Source organism: Eriocheir sinensis, chromosome 13 (genome assembly GCF_024679095.1).
Source record: "Eriocheir sinensis breed Jianghai 21 chromosome 13, ASM2467909v1, whole genome shotgun sequence".
NCBI classification, from domain to species: domain Eukaryota; kingdom Metazoa; phylum Arthropoda; class Malacostraca; order Decapoda; family Varunidae; genus Eriocheir; species Eriocheir sinensis.
In genome coordinates, this window is record NC_066521.1 from 16,693,420 (window position 1) to 16,706,923 (window position 13,504).

The window sequence follows — 13,504 nt, forward strand, 5'->3', positions numbered from 1 at the left end:
AGACCATAAAAAAATTCCACAGAATACAAAACAACAACATGGACGAGTGAACTAATTTATTTCGACTCACGATTTACAACAACGAGAAAAGGTGAAAACAATAAACAAGAGGAAGAAAAGGTTAAAAGAAAGTAAAATGAAGCATAATTCTGGTAAAAAAAAAAGTTAAAAGACAAACCGCATGGAAAATAATAAGAAAAAAAAGTTGTCAAATAAAGAAAAACAGCGAAAAGTGGACAAAGATACACTACAAAGAAAATAAGTACTAAAAGAGCAATGAAATCAAATCATCCTATAAAAAAAATGGAAAATATACAAATAAAAAAACGAAAAATTAGTAAAATCAAAGACTAATAAAAAAGTGGATAAAAAGAAACTATCGAGAAAATAAAACAAAAAAGTAGTATTAGTTGAAAAATCGAGCATAAAATAATAGAAAATAAAGAAGATAAAAACAACAAAGAAAAAAGTAAGAAAAAAACATTTGACTTGAACACGACCCAGTAAATTCAAAACAAAAGGAGAAAATGCAAAGAAAATATTAAGAAAAAGAACATCAGACTCGAACACGACCCAGTGTATTCAAAACAAAAGGAGAAAATGCAAAGAAAATATTAAGAAAAAGAACATCAGACTCGAACATGACCCAGTGAATTCAAAACAAAAGGAGAAAATGCAAAGAAAATATTAAGAAAAAGAACATCAAACTCGAACACGTCCCAGTGAATTCAAAACAAAAGGAGAAAATGCAAAGAAAAGATTAAGAAAAAGAACAGCAATTAAACGCAAGAGGAGAAAACTACAAGGAAAACAGCAAGTAAAAAAAAAACAGAGAACTCGAGCAGGATTCGCTCAATTCAAAGGTAGTCGGTATCTTTAGCAATCAAATACCTGGCCGACTACCTGAGCGATGCGTCCCCACCTGTGCGATTGTGTGTATACATGGTGAAGGCAGAACGCAGAGAGAACTAGCTAACTGTACCTGTCCCCTCGTGGCGCAGGCAAACAACGTGTGTGTGTGTGTGTGTGTGTGTGTGTGTGTGTGTGTGTGTGTGTGTGTGTGTGTGTGTGTGTGTGTTCTTCAGGCTAACGTTATGGGTTATTTTTGCACAGGTGAGAGAGAGAGAGAGAGAGAGAGAGAGAGAGAGAGAGAGAGAGAGAGAGAGAGAGAGAGAGAGAGAGAGAGAGAGAGAGAGAGAGAGAGAGAGAGAGAGAGAGAGAGAGAGAGAGAGAGAGATTGTATCATTATCTTCTACAAAAACTCCATTCTCATTATCTAAGAAAGAACTGCATTATCATTATCAATTCTAACTCTCCCTCATTAACTTCGCCTAATTAAATCTTCATGCATCACGAAAAGAACAAAAAACAATTACGAAAAAGAATATTAAACAATAAAACTAACCACCACAAAAAAACAACACAAATCAACAAAGCAAATTAAAACAAAGAAGAGAAATCAATAAATCAATAAAAAAAAACGAAGATTAACGGGGTAACTAAACAAAAAAAAAAAAACAGTAATCGTAATGTAAGAAAGAAAAGTAGGTCTCGAGGAGGAGGAGGAGGAGGAGGAGGAGGAGGAGGAGGAGGAGGAAGGAGGAACGGAGGAAGTCACCGCCCGTTAGTCTAGGAGGCGGACGAGACCAAGCCCGAGACCGAGACCGGAAGTAACGTTATACATTCCCCCGCGGCTTGTGGTTCGTCTTTTTGTGTGTGTGTGTCTGTCTATCTGTCTATTGATGCGTCTGTGTGTGTGTGTCTGTCTATCTGTCTATTGATGCGTCTGTTTGTGTGTGTCTGTTTGTTTGTCTGTGTCTATTTTTGTGTAGGGGGGAGGGGGAGACGTGTGTGTGGGGGGGGGGATACGTGAGTGAGTGAGTGTGTGTGTGTGTGTGTGTGTGTGTGTGTGTGTGTGTGTGTGTGTGTGTGTTCACCCCTCACGTTTTCCCCGTTCGTTTCCTTCCCGTTCATTTTCCTCCTCCATTACTTCTTCTCTTTCCTTCTCTCTTCCTTTCTTTTCTGCCTCTTTACAGCTTTCTGGCGACTAGACTTGTGCTTTGTTATGTCTTGCTTCCTCCCTCTCCTCCCTTATTCCCTTCCTTTCATCCCCTTCCGCTCCCTTTCTTTCCCTTATCACACGCAAGATTACCCTTCCCCAATTATGGCTTTCTTTCAACTTACCCCAGATAGTCTTTCCTTCCTCCCTTCCCTCCTTCAAGACTCTCAGCGCCCCTCTCCTGATTTCCTTTCCTTTGGCTTTTATAAAATCCTTTCTTTTTTTTCAAATTCTAAACCTGATTACACTTTGATTCACGTGAAGAATATAATGTGAAAAAACGATATATATAAAAAAGTTCTGCTCCACTTAAATCTGCGACATGGATAGATATTTTTATTTACCAGTTTTCTTTCCTTTTGGGGGTTTTTGTGTTTTTTTTTCCCCAAACCAAGAAGTAAAGGAAAAACGAGGGAGAAATGAGCGAAAGAAATTATCTGCTTCATATAAACCATTCGATTTTTTATTTTTTATTTTTTTACATATTTTTTTCGCATTCCTTTTATAATTCCTGCTCCACCTAATCCTGCAGCGTTCCTTAAGAGTTTTTTTTTTATATATTTTACTTATTTTCTTTCCCTTAGCTTTAATAATTTTCCTTTTCCCAAAACCCAAACTGAATAAACTCTGATCCACTAACAGAAAAAAAAACAAAGTGAAAAAACTCCTACTTCACCTAAATCAACAGCATTCCTTAAGAGTTTTTTTCTATTTTACTTATTTTCTTTTCCTTTGCTTCAATAATTTTCCTTTCCCAAAACCTAAACTGACCAAACCCTGATCCACTAAAGGAAAAAAGGAAAACAATGTAAAAACAACTCCTAGTCCACCTAATCCTGCAGCGTTCCTTCAGCCTTTTTTTTAGCTTTTTGTTTTTTCTCGCGAGTCCCTCATTCCTTGGCCCCTGAGGAGGACGCGAGGGCCAGCAACAACAGCGGCGGCGGGGAGTCAAGGTCACACTCAGCCTACGGGGAACATTAACTGATTCTGCTCGCCGCTAAACTTGCTGGTATTGGTCCATTCAGCGCCCGCCTCTACCCTTCCTTCTACCTGACCCGTGTTCCTGTTCTTTCACCTCGATTCGATATTTTTACTCTTCATTTCATTCGTCTTCGTGTCTGTCAAATGTTGCTTTCTTAGACGTTTTTTCTTTTCCCGTTTTTTCTTCTTCCTTTTTTTCTACTTTCTTCTCCCATGAGGTGAGTTAGTGATGAGTGGATGAGTCAATATGTGAATAGTTATCGAGTGAATATATGAATACATGAATGAATAAGTGTCGGTTTTGGGCCTCCGGAAATTCTTGAAGCATTATTTGTCAAGAAGTGAGTTGTCGTCTGTTCCGTCTAGTTGTTCAGTGACTTTTTTCCTTCTTTTCTCTTCATGTTCTCAGGTCTTCATCGAGAATTTCCTCCTGCATTCCTCTCCTCATGAAAGTATAGATAATAACGGTAAGAAGTAGGTTGTCGGCGATTTCCTTTTGCCATTTCATCATCAGCCATTTCCTCAATTTGTTTTTTGTTTTTCCATATGACAGAAAAGCAATCAGGTTCTCTTCTTCTGACACTTTGCTTTCTCAACACTATTCTTTTTTTACTTTCCAAACGCAGAAGAAAATAACGAATCGGGTTGTTTTTTATTTTTGTTTCTTTTCAACTTTTTTTTTTATCGAACGCAGTATAGAAAAAAAGGTTGTCTTCTCTCAACACTTCAATTTCATCCATATTTCCTTCCCTTCTCCTTTTTCAATGATCAGGTTCTCTTCTTTTCTAACATTTATCAACAGCATCCTTAATTCTTTGCTTCCCGAATGCAGAAGAAAAATCAACCAGGACTTTTTTATTTACTGCTTTTTCAACTTTTTCCTTCACTCTTCTTTTTTTTCTCGAATGTAAAATATGAGAGAAAACAAACTGTCTTCTCTCACTACTACTAAATCTCCTCAACGGATCCTTCTCTTCTCTCTTTTCATAGCGAAGTAAAGAGAAGAAAAACGGTAGTCTACTCTTCGCTATGTCTTGTGTCCACCATTATCATTCCTCCTTCCCCAGCGCGGCGGATGAGAAAAGAGAGCAGGCGAGGCACAGCGGTAACCTTGGTCAGTGTCCGGCAAGCGTGGCCTCGGGGGCGGAGCGAGGGGCGGACGGCGTGGCGGCCCCTGGTGGTGGTGGTGGTGGTGGACGGAGGCGAGGAACTGGCTGACACTCGACTCCTCACAGCGGCCCTCCCTTCCTCCCTTCCTCCCTCCGTCCGTCCTTACACTCCCTTCTCCATTCCTTTAGAGGCGAGACACATCTTACCTTTCTTCTCTGCATCTATTCACTCCTTTCTCCATTCAACTACCCTCATCCCCTCTCTCTCTTCGCTATTTGTTTATCCGTTTTCCATTCCTCTAGATTCAAGACACAACCTCCCTGATTCTCTGCATCTATTCACTCCCTTCCCCTTATCCTCTCTTTCTTCGCTATCTGTTTATCCGTTCTCCATATTTCCAACTATTAATTCCTTCTTTCTCCTAGACTCCCACAAAACCGGCCTAATAAAAAATTATGTTCTATTTTTAATCATGGTTTTGTTTTTTTGTTTTTTTAGTAACACAACACCCCTTTCTTTTTTAACCCTTTCGTCCCTTCGTGCTCCAATCCTGCCACCATTCTCTCCATCCTTCCATATTTTCCTTCCTTTTTGTTATTTTCTGTCTGTGTCGGGAGTAAACGGTGATTAAAAAGGACGGGCCTCTTGTTAGAATATATGAAATCCGTCCCACCTTTCTTTCCCTTTCTCGCTCCCTCGCTCGCTCACTCCTGCTCCTCACTCCAACCAGTTCCTCAGGAGTACCCTCTCAGTGATTTTTTAATATGTAACAAAAAACTAACCCCATCACTGTAAATAATCGTCATTCCTGAACAATCATTAGTCTTCGATGCGAGAAAAGAAAACAAAAACAGCGACATTATCACAAGACACGAATCAAAGCGGCTCATCAAACAAAAGAATAAAAAAATAAAAAATCGAGATCTAATCAGCTCCTATTCCTCACTCCGCTTGTTTTTCTTTTTTTTTCCACACAGCCTCCCTTCAGCCGCCGCCAACCTGTCCTACAAGGGAGATCTTTTCACCTGGATGCGCTGCGTAAACCAAGAGGAAGGGAAGACTTTTTATCAACCTGTGTGTGTGTGTGGGGTGGGGGGGGGGGCGTTCGTATGTGTGTGGTGTTGGTGGGGGGAGGCCGGGTGTGTGTGAAGTGGGGGGGACGTTTGGGTGTGTGCGTGTACGTGTGTGTGTGTGTGTGTGTGTGTGTGTGTGTGTGTGTGTGTAACGTGAGACGCTTGATTTTTTTTTTTTTTTTTTTTTTTTTGCTATCTTCGTAAAGTTACCCATTAGCGATTTTTGTTCGTGCGCGTAGAAAGATTAAAACAAAGAAAGTGAAAAGGTGAAAAGTGGATAAAACCAATTAATTATTCTTTTATACATTTTTTCTCTATTTATGTTTTCTATCTCTGTTTTTCTATTTATTCTTTTTTCTTTTTTTTGCGATTTCGAGTGTTTTCTTTATCTAATACAGAACGATTCAATATATAACAGTTGCGTACATGAGTCCCCCCCCCTTCTCTCTCTCTCTCTCTCTCTCTCTCTCTCTCTCTCTCTCTCAGGCTATGTGGTCAGTGTAGTGGGTCTGAAGGGTCCTGCAGGAATTCGGGAAAGGGACGGAGGAGGAGGAGGAGGAGGAGGAAGAGGAGGAGGAGGAGGAAGAGGAGGAGGAGGAGGTGGGAAGGTAGAGGAAGGGAGAGAAACAGGTGCTGGAGGCGAAAGGAAGGAAGGAAGGAGAGAAGGGTGGATAGGGTAAAGGAGATTCGAAGGGAGACGAGAATGTAATTAGGATGAAAGGGAGAGAATAGAGGAAGAGGTGAGGGAGAATAAGTATAAAAAAATGGCAAAAAAAGGCAGAAAAAAAGGACGGGAGAGTTGAGCAGGAAAAGGAAGACAAAAGAAAGAGATGAGGGAGAAGAATCATAAAAAAGACGTAAAGGCAGAAACTCAGGAAGGGAAGAGTTGGGAAGGAAAGGAAAGACAGAAGAAGCCGAACACTGAATGAAAGGCGACATTGCAAGGTAGACGAAGAGTAAATGAAGACGAAGAGAGAGATAAAAGGGAAGGTAGAAAACATGAAATGAGGGAAATGAAGAAAAAGTAAAGGCAGAAACTAAGAAGGGAAGAGATGGGAAGGAAAAGAAAGACAGAAGAAGGCGAATACTGAGTGAAAGGTGACATTGCAAAGTAGACGAAGAGTAAATGAAGACGAAGAGAGAGATAAAAGGGAAGGTAGAATACATGAAATGAGGGAAATGAAGAAAGAGTAAAGGCAGAAACTAAGAAGGGAAGAGATGGGAAGGAAAAGAAAGACAGAAGAAGGCGAATACTGAGTGAAAGGTGACATTGCAAAGTAGATGAAGAGTAAATGAAGACGAAGAGAGAGATAAAAGGGAAGGTAGAAAACATGAAATGAGGGAAATAAAGAAAGAGTAAAGGCAGAAACTAAGAAGGGAAGAGATGGGAAGGAAAAGAAAGACAGAAGAAGGCGAATACTGAGTGAAAGGTGACATTGCAAAGTAGACGAAGAGTAAATGAAGACGAAGAGAGGTAAAAGGGAAGGTAGAAAACATGAAAAGGAGAAAATTAAGACAAAGGGTGACGGAGGAGAAGAACGGGAGAGACAAAAGAACGAGAGAAAGACTGAAGGTAATGAAGATTGATAGAAGAAGCAAGAAAACAACAAATGAGAGAGAGAGAGAGAGAGAGAGAGAGAGAGAGAGAGAGAGAGAGAGAGAGAGAGAGAGAGAGAGAGACAGGTGGGGCAAGGCAAGCTGGGTACACACAAACAGAGAGGGTACGTACGTTCGGCCGTGCAGCACGCCACCGCCACCGCCGCCAGGAGCCCCGCTAGCCGCCACAACACTCCCTGCAACACAAGAACACACACAACACATTACCTCGACGAATAGGAAGCTTAAACATACCAAAAAAAATCATCCTTAAAGCTTTATATATTGGTATCTGTCATAATGGACCTTGATTAGCTTGATTACCTTATTAGTTTTTGTGTGACTCTTCTCTTATTTTTTTTATTTATTGCCATTTGTAGTCATTAAAAATCTATCTGTCTATCTGCTTATCTATCTATCTATCTACTGTATGATCACGTTCCCTCTTTCATGCATCTCCTACTATTTCATGACTTCTTGAATTCCTCTGAAAGATAAATGCTTCACGTAAATGACAGGAAGCGATACGATGTCGAGTTTACGAGATTTTGTTGTCTATGAAAAGCAAAAGTTGTTTATTGTGTTGGTGTTGGTGTTTGTGGTGGTGGTGGTGGTGGCGGAAATTGTTTTAGTGGTGTGTGTGATTGTGAAGGCGGTTGCGTTGGTGGTGGAGATGGTGACGGTGGTGATGGTGGTGAATGAGAATGGATGAGGCGAGGATGAGGATGCCGGCTGTGTGATAATTGTCTTGGTGGTGTTTGAGAAGGAGGAGGAGGAGGAGGAGGAGGGGAGAAAGGAGAGATGGAGAACAAAAAGAACAAGAACACGAAAACCAAGAACATGAAAAACAACAACAACAACAACAACAACAACAACAACAACAACAACAACAACCAACCAACCAACCAACCAAACAAACAAACAAAAACAACGACGAAAACACGGGACCAGAGAGAGAAGCAGGTATACAAGAAAGGTGGCGTGCGCTTAATGAGGTTACCTGCTTGACTAGGCTAATCGAGGTACTCCACAGATCTTTACTACCTGTTTGAGGGAAGGACAGCAGGAGCAGGAGGAGGAGGAGGAGAGTGGAAGAGGCGGTTAAAATGTTTAGTATGCAGTCATCGTGTGTGGTGTTGATGGTGGTGGTGGTAGTGGTGGTGGTTGTGGTGGTGGTTCAACCCATCACACTAATACCAGACGATGACCAAAAGCCATCGATAAAAACAATCAGGTAGAGAGGTAGATAGATAGAGCAGGTGGACAAGGCAGAGACATACAAGTTAATTATTTAGGTAGATGACTGCAGGTAGAACAGGTGAAAGGAGAGGAAAAGGAAAAAAAAAAGACCAGGAAAATGAATGATATTGGCGAAAAAAAAGGGAAAAGAGAACAGGAAGGTTAGTAGAAATTGAGAGACCAGTAAAAAAATTGTGAAAGTAGAAGGTAAGGGGAAGCAGGTAGTTGAGAAAAATGGGGGAAAAAATGGAAATACGTGTTGATAGATGGCAATTGAAAGTAAGTACCAGGAAAAAAATCATCAAAAATCTTATACGAAAGGAGAATTTGAACAGCTGATAGAAGATAGAAAGGACATGGAAGTGGAAAGCCGAGGGAGTGACGAAGAATGGAAAGAACATTTAAGTAGATGTAAAAAGTTTTGATACGAGAGAAATAGAAAACATATGAAAGAGGTCGAAGAGATGGAGAAGTAGTCGAAGGTGTAAAGGAGTTTGAAAAGGGAACTGGAAGATTAGGAAAGACACAGTTGAAGGTAAAAGGTTGAAAGAGAGAGGCTATTGGAGAAACAAGCGGAAAGGTGGAAGTAGAAAAGGAAGACACGAGGAAAAATAATGAAAGAGCAAATGGAAGGAGAGAGAAAGGAGACGAAAAGAAAAAAAAAGTAAGAAAAAGTCATTGTGTGAACAAGTTAAAAGGAAGAAAAGTAATGAAAAAAAAGGAGGAGTGAAAGGCGAAATATGTTAAAAGTTCAAATAGGAAGGAAGAGAAACAGACGAAATAAAAGAAGGAAAAGCAAGAGAAAAGGTTTGGAGGAGCAAGTGGAGGAGACGGAGAGGTAAGGAGAGACAGGTAGAAGCGTAGGACGAAAAAATAGCAAAAAATCAAATGAAAAGATGAAAAAAGTGACGAAGAAGAAAACAGAGAATCAAGAGAAAAGTTTTGGAGGAGGAAATTAAGAGTTGGAAAAATAAAAAAATAAAAATAAAATAAAAGAGACAAGAGAAGCGAAAGACGAAAGGTAACAAAAGGTGATGAAGATAGAAGGCAATAAAAGGATGGAAAATAGACGAAGAGGAAGACAGAGAAGTAAGAGAAAGGTATTGCAGGAAGAAGTTAAGGGGAGGAAGAGTAAAGAGAGAGAGGAGGAGTGAAAGACGAAAACAATAATAAAAGTTTAATGAGGAAGGATGAAAAAGACGAAAAAAAGCAGGAAAAATGAAGAGTTTATGCAGGAACAACTTAAGGAAAATATAAGGAAAGAAGAGACAGTAGAAAGATTAAAAGGCGAAAAATAATAAAAGATCAAATCGGAAGGAAGAGAGAAAGACGAAACAAAAGAAGGAAAGGCAAGAGAAAAGTTTTGGAGGAGCAAGTGGAGAGGTGTGGAGAGGTAAGGAGAGGTAAGGAGAGAGAGAGAGGCAGGTGGGAGCGGGAACGTAACGGTGAGGGAAGGAACGATAAGGGGGTGACGTCATTCTTGCATTCACCCCTCCTCCTCCTCCTCCTCCTCCTCCTCAGCGTGCCCAGGGACACTCTCGCCCACCTTCCTCACACACTCCGACCCCGACGATCCTTCATACCAAACAAATATTTAGGAATGAACGTTGAAGAATAAGGAAGAAAATGATGGAGGAGGAAGAGGAGGAAGAAGATAGGAGGAGGGAAGAAGAAGAAGAAGAAGAACAACAACAACAACAACAACAACAACAACAACAACAACAACAACAACAACAACAACAACAACAACAACAACAAAGAAAGAAAGGAAAAAAGGGAAGAAGAGAGAAACAGAGAAAAAGAGAAGGAATAAGCAAGGAGGCAAGGGAGGGAGGGTAGAGAGAGCAGGCAGGAGGGAAAGGGAGGGGAGAGGAGAGAGAGGGAGGGAGGGAGGTCATACCGATCCAAACAGCTGCGGGAGGTAAGTGAAAGTGGTGGTGGTATTTAAGGTCAGGTCAGAAGGGGTCACGAAGTTTGAGGAGCCTGTTCACCTGTTTTTCATCAACCAATCACGTTCCGCACTGCTAATCCCTGCAGCCAATCAGCGGAGAGGAGCAGGTGAAGGGGAGTTAGATAAGAGGATTTAGAGTAGGTGACTGGGTGGAAGTATTGGGAGAGAGAACCAGGTGAAGAGGACTAGGGAGAGGATGTAGAGGAATGGGATAAATTAAGGAAGAAAACCAGGTGGAGAGTAGATCATGAAGTGAAGTATATGATAAATAAGATAGGAATAGAAGCGTTTTTTTACAGTAAAGGAAGCAACTCGAGGGAAAAAACAATAATGAAAAAAGCTCGCAATCACTGCCCCTATAAAAAAGAGTTAAGAGGAGTGGCCAAAAGAGAGGTCAATTTCGGGAGGAGAGGTGTCCTGATGCTCTCCTCTTAAATGGAATGACGGGGATAACCAGATAAAGATTAAATGGTGAACGGAAATGTGGAATAAAAAGAAAGCATGATGAAGAGAAATGTGAAATCAGATGGGGCAGGAAGTGACTGGCTGAAAACACTGGAAAGGGGAGACCGTTGGATGAGAAGGGTAGGATTCTGAAGATGCTGAAAACCTGAAATAGAAACTTGGTAGGTAGTGACGAGATAGAGGTAAGAAGGAGAAAAAAAAACCAGATGGAGATGAAACGATATTGAAGAAAACATTTAAAGATAGTAGAAGTAGAATACATGACAAAAAGAATATGGAGATAAGTTTTGGGGGAACATAAGATTTAGTACCTACACATATGAATGAGAGGAAATAGTGCAACAGGTGAAAAATGAGATTAGTAAGTACACGTATATGAAAGTGGATAAATGGTAAAGACAGGTGACCAATCAATAAATTTCACCTGTAAGCTTTTCATTCAGGTAAACAAGATTGACGTATTTGTTTGTGATGTTACGAACGGATGAAAACAAAGAGGAATAAAGTTTTCAAGTGTAAATAAAACGCTGGATTGAGCCGCTGGTTTGAGGAAGTGTTTGAACGGTGAGGGAAGGAGGAGGAGGAGGAGGGGGAGGGGGAGGGGGAGGGGGGAGGAGAGGAGGGTGGAGTTAGATGAAGGAATGCCAATGCCACGATACCACACCCAAATTTGCCCGCGCGTGTGTGTGTCTGTGTGTGTGTGTGTGTGTGTGTGTGTGTGTGTGTGTGTGTGTGTGTGTGTGTGTGTGTGTGTGTGTGTGTGTGTGTGTGTGTGTGTGTGTATGAAAACGTTATAATAATTTCTTTCAGGTAATTGGTTAAGTTTCACACGGTTCTCGCAATCCAAATTCGTAAGTTTATCAAAAAAAAGTAAAAATAACCATAACTCACAAAAATAAAGTCATCTTGGTTTCCACGTAGTACAAACAAAGCATAATAAAACAATAAACAAAGTCCCACAAAAATAAAGGAAAAAAAAGACCTCAAACAGCAATAAATATGAAGCCCCATGAAATAAACAACAAACACAATACGCAAAAGGACCCGTAAATTAACCTCTTATACGTAACCTGAATCTTAACGTCTTGAATGGCACAGTGGTGGGGGGTGAGGGGGAGTAAGGGGGAGTGAGGGGGAGGAGGAGGAGGAGGAAGGTTCATGTCCACTATACCAACCTTGATAAAAGATTGCTAGTTGTGCCCGCGTTGAAATCCCTCACTCACCCAGGCGCCACCCACCACCCACCCACATAACCTTATCTCCTCTAACACCCAGACACTCAACACTATCATCTAACATCCAAATACAACACATTCTCCTTCCCTCACATACTCATCCCGTCACCCACCACCCACACAATCCTCTAACAACCAAACACACACAACACTTTCTTATCTAACACCCAGACACTCAACACTATCATCTAACATCCAAATACAACCCTTTCTCCTTCCCTCACATAGTCATCCCGTCACCCACCACCCACACAACCCTCTAACAACCAAACACACACAACACTTTCTTATCTAACACCCAGACACTCAACACTATCATCTAACAACCAAATACAACCCATTCTCCTTCCCTCACATAGTCATCCCGTCACCCACCACCCACACAACCCTCTAACAACCAAACCACACATCCATTTCTTATTTAACATCCACACATAGAACACTAGCATCTAACACTAATAACCATAACCCTTCCCCTTCTAACACCTACAGGAGAAGAGAGGATAGAAGGTTGATACGAGATAGAAGAGTTGGATAGTAGAGAATGGATAGAAGAGAGAGAGAGAGAGAGAGAGAGAGAGAGAGAGAGAGAGAGAGAGAGAGAGAGAGAGAGAGAGAGAGAGAGAGAGAGAGAGAGAGAGAGAGAGAGAGAGAGAGAGAGAGAGAGAGAGAGAGAGAGAGAGAGAGAGAGAGAGAGAGAGAGAGAGAGAGAGAGAGAGAGAGAAAACACTACACAACACCCAAGATTCGCAGACCAGTAACTTAAATTCCCTTCACAACCACCCAGCCATTACCCACACAACCTTTTCGTCTCTAACACCAGCAGAAGGAAAGAGAGACTCCGGAAGCTTTATCCAACACTTCAGAATTGCAACCTAGTGACCCAATTCTCCCTAAGAGTTACAAGTCATACGCCGCTCGCACAAACACACGCAGACCATTACCTCGCTCAGCACTCACAAGGGAAGACTCAAGAAAACACACATGACAACCACACATTCACAGCCAAGTTTCTCACGTCACCCAAAAAGTCATCCGTCATCGTTATCGTCCATAGCTCTTCCCCTTCTTCATCATATAATAGAGAAAGACTGAAGCCCGAGATATGTGCATTCAAAAGCTTTAAAACTCCATATGTCGACACCCTCAATCCTTTATTCTCATGTCATACGGTAATACATTTCTTAAAAGCTTCAAATTAATGTTGTTCTGCCAAACTTTCATCTCCAGTTTAGTTCAGTTTTTTCTTCCTTTACTGCTTTCCTTATATTTACTCTTTCTATTTACATCTATAGCTACGCCTTATATCCTTGTGTACCCCTTGTGTAAAAATACGAAATAGAAATAAAATAAACTTGTAGTATAACCCCTAAAAACTTAAGCTCAAAGGAATTCAAACAGTGACTAAAGGGAACAGACAAAAAAAAACTTGACTCGCAACCCCAGTAACACACACACACACACACACACACACACACACACACACACACACATTCACCCCCCCTCCCCCTCATCACACAAGCACACGTAGGGAAGTGACGAGCAAAGCGGAATGACAGACAGACGCCAGCTTGAGGCTCCTCCACACGCAACTCACGGAGGAAGAAAAAAAAAAGCTGAGGAATGCGTGACCCGGCGCCCCAGAGAGCAAGTGTGTTTGTGCTGGCAGTGACTAGACGAAGGAGTGACGGCAGACTCTCCTATTCTTAAACATATCTGCGCCTCAGTTCATCTATCTTTTTTTTCTCCTTTTTTTTGTATCATCACCATCATCATCATCATCATCCATTTCACT

The 13,504-nt window shown here is 41.2% G+C and overlaps 1 protein-coding gene across 1 annotated transcript in view; it reads right to left on the reverse strand.

Annotated features, from left to right (window-relative positions):
• The window catches only part of LOC126998091 (cadherin-99C-like), a 78,139-nt gene that overhangs the window by 60,651 nt on the left and 3,984 nt on the right, over positions 1 to 13,504 (reverse strand). Inside the window, exon 2 of the mRNA XM_050859472.1 lies at positions 6,953 to 7,016. Within this exon, the coding sequence (XP_050715429.1) occupies positions 6,953 to 7,016 (64 nt within the window). The remainder of the gene's footprint in view (positions 1 to 6,952; positions 7,017 to 13,504) is intronic.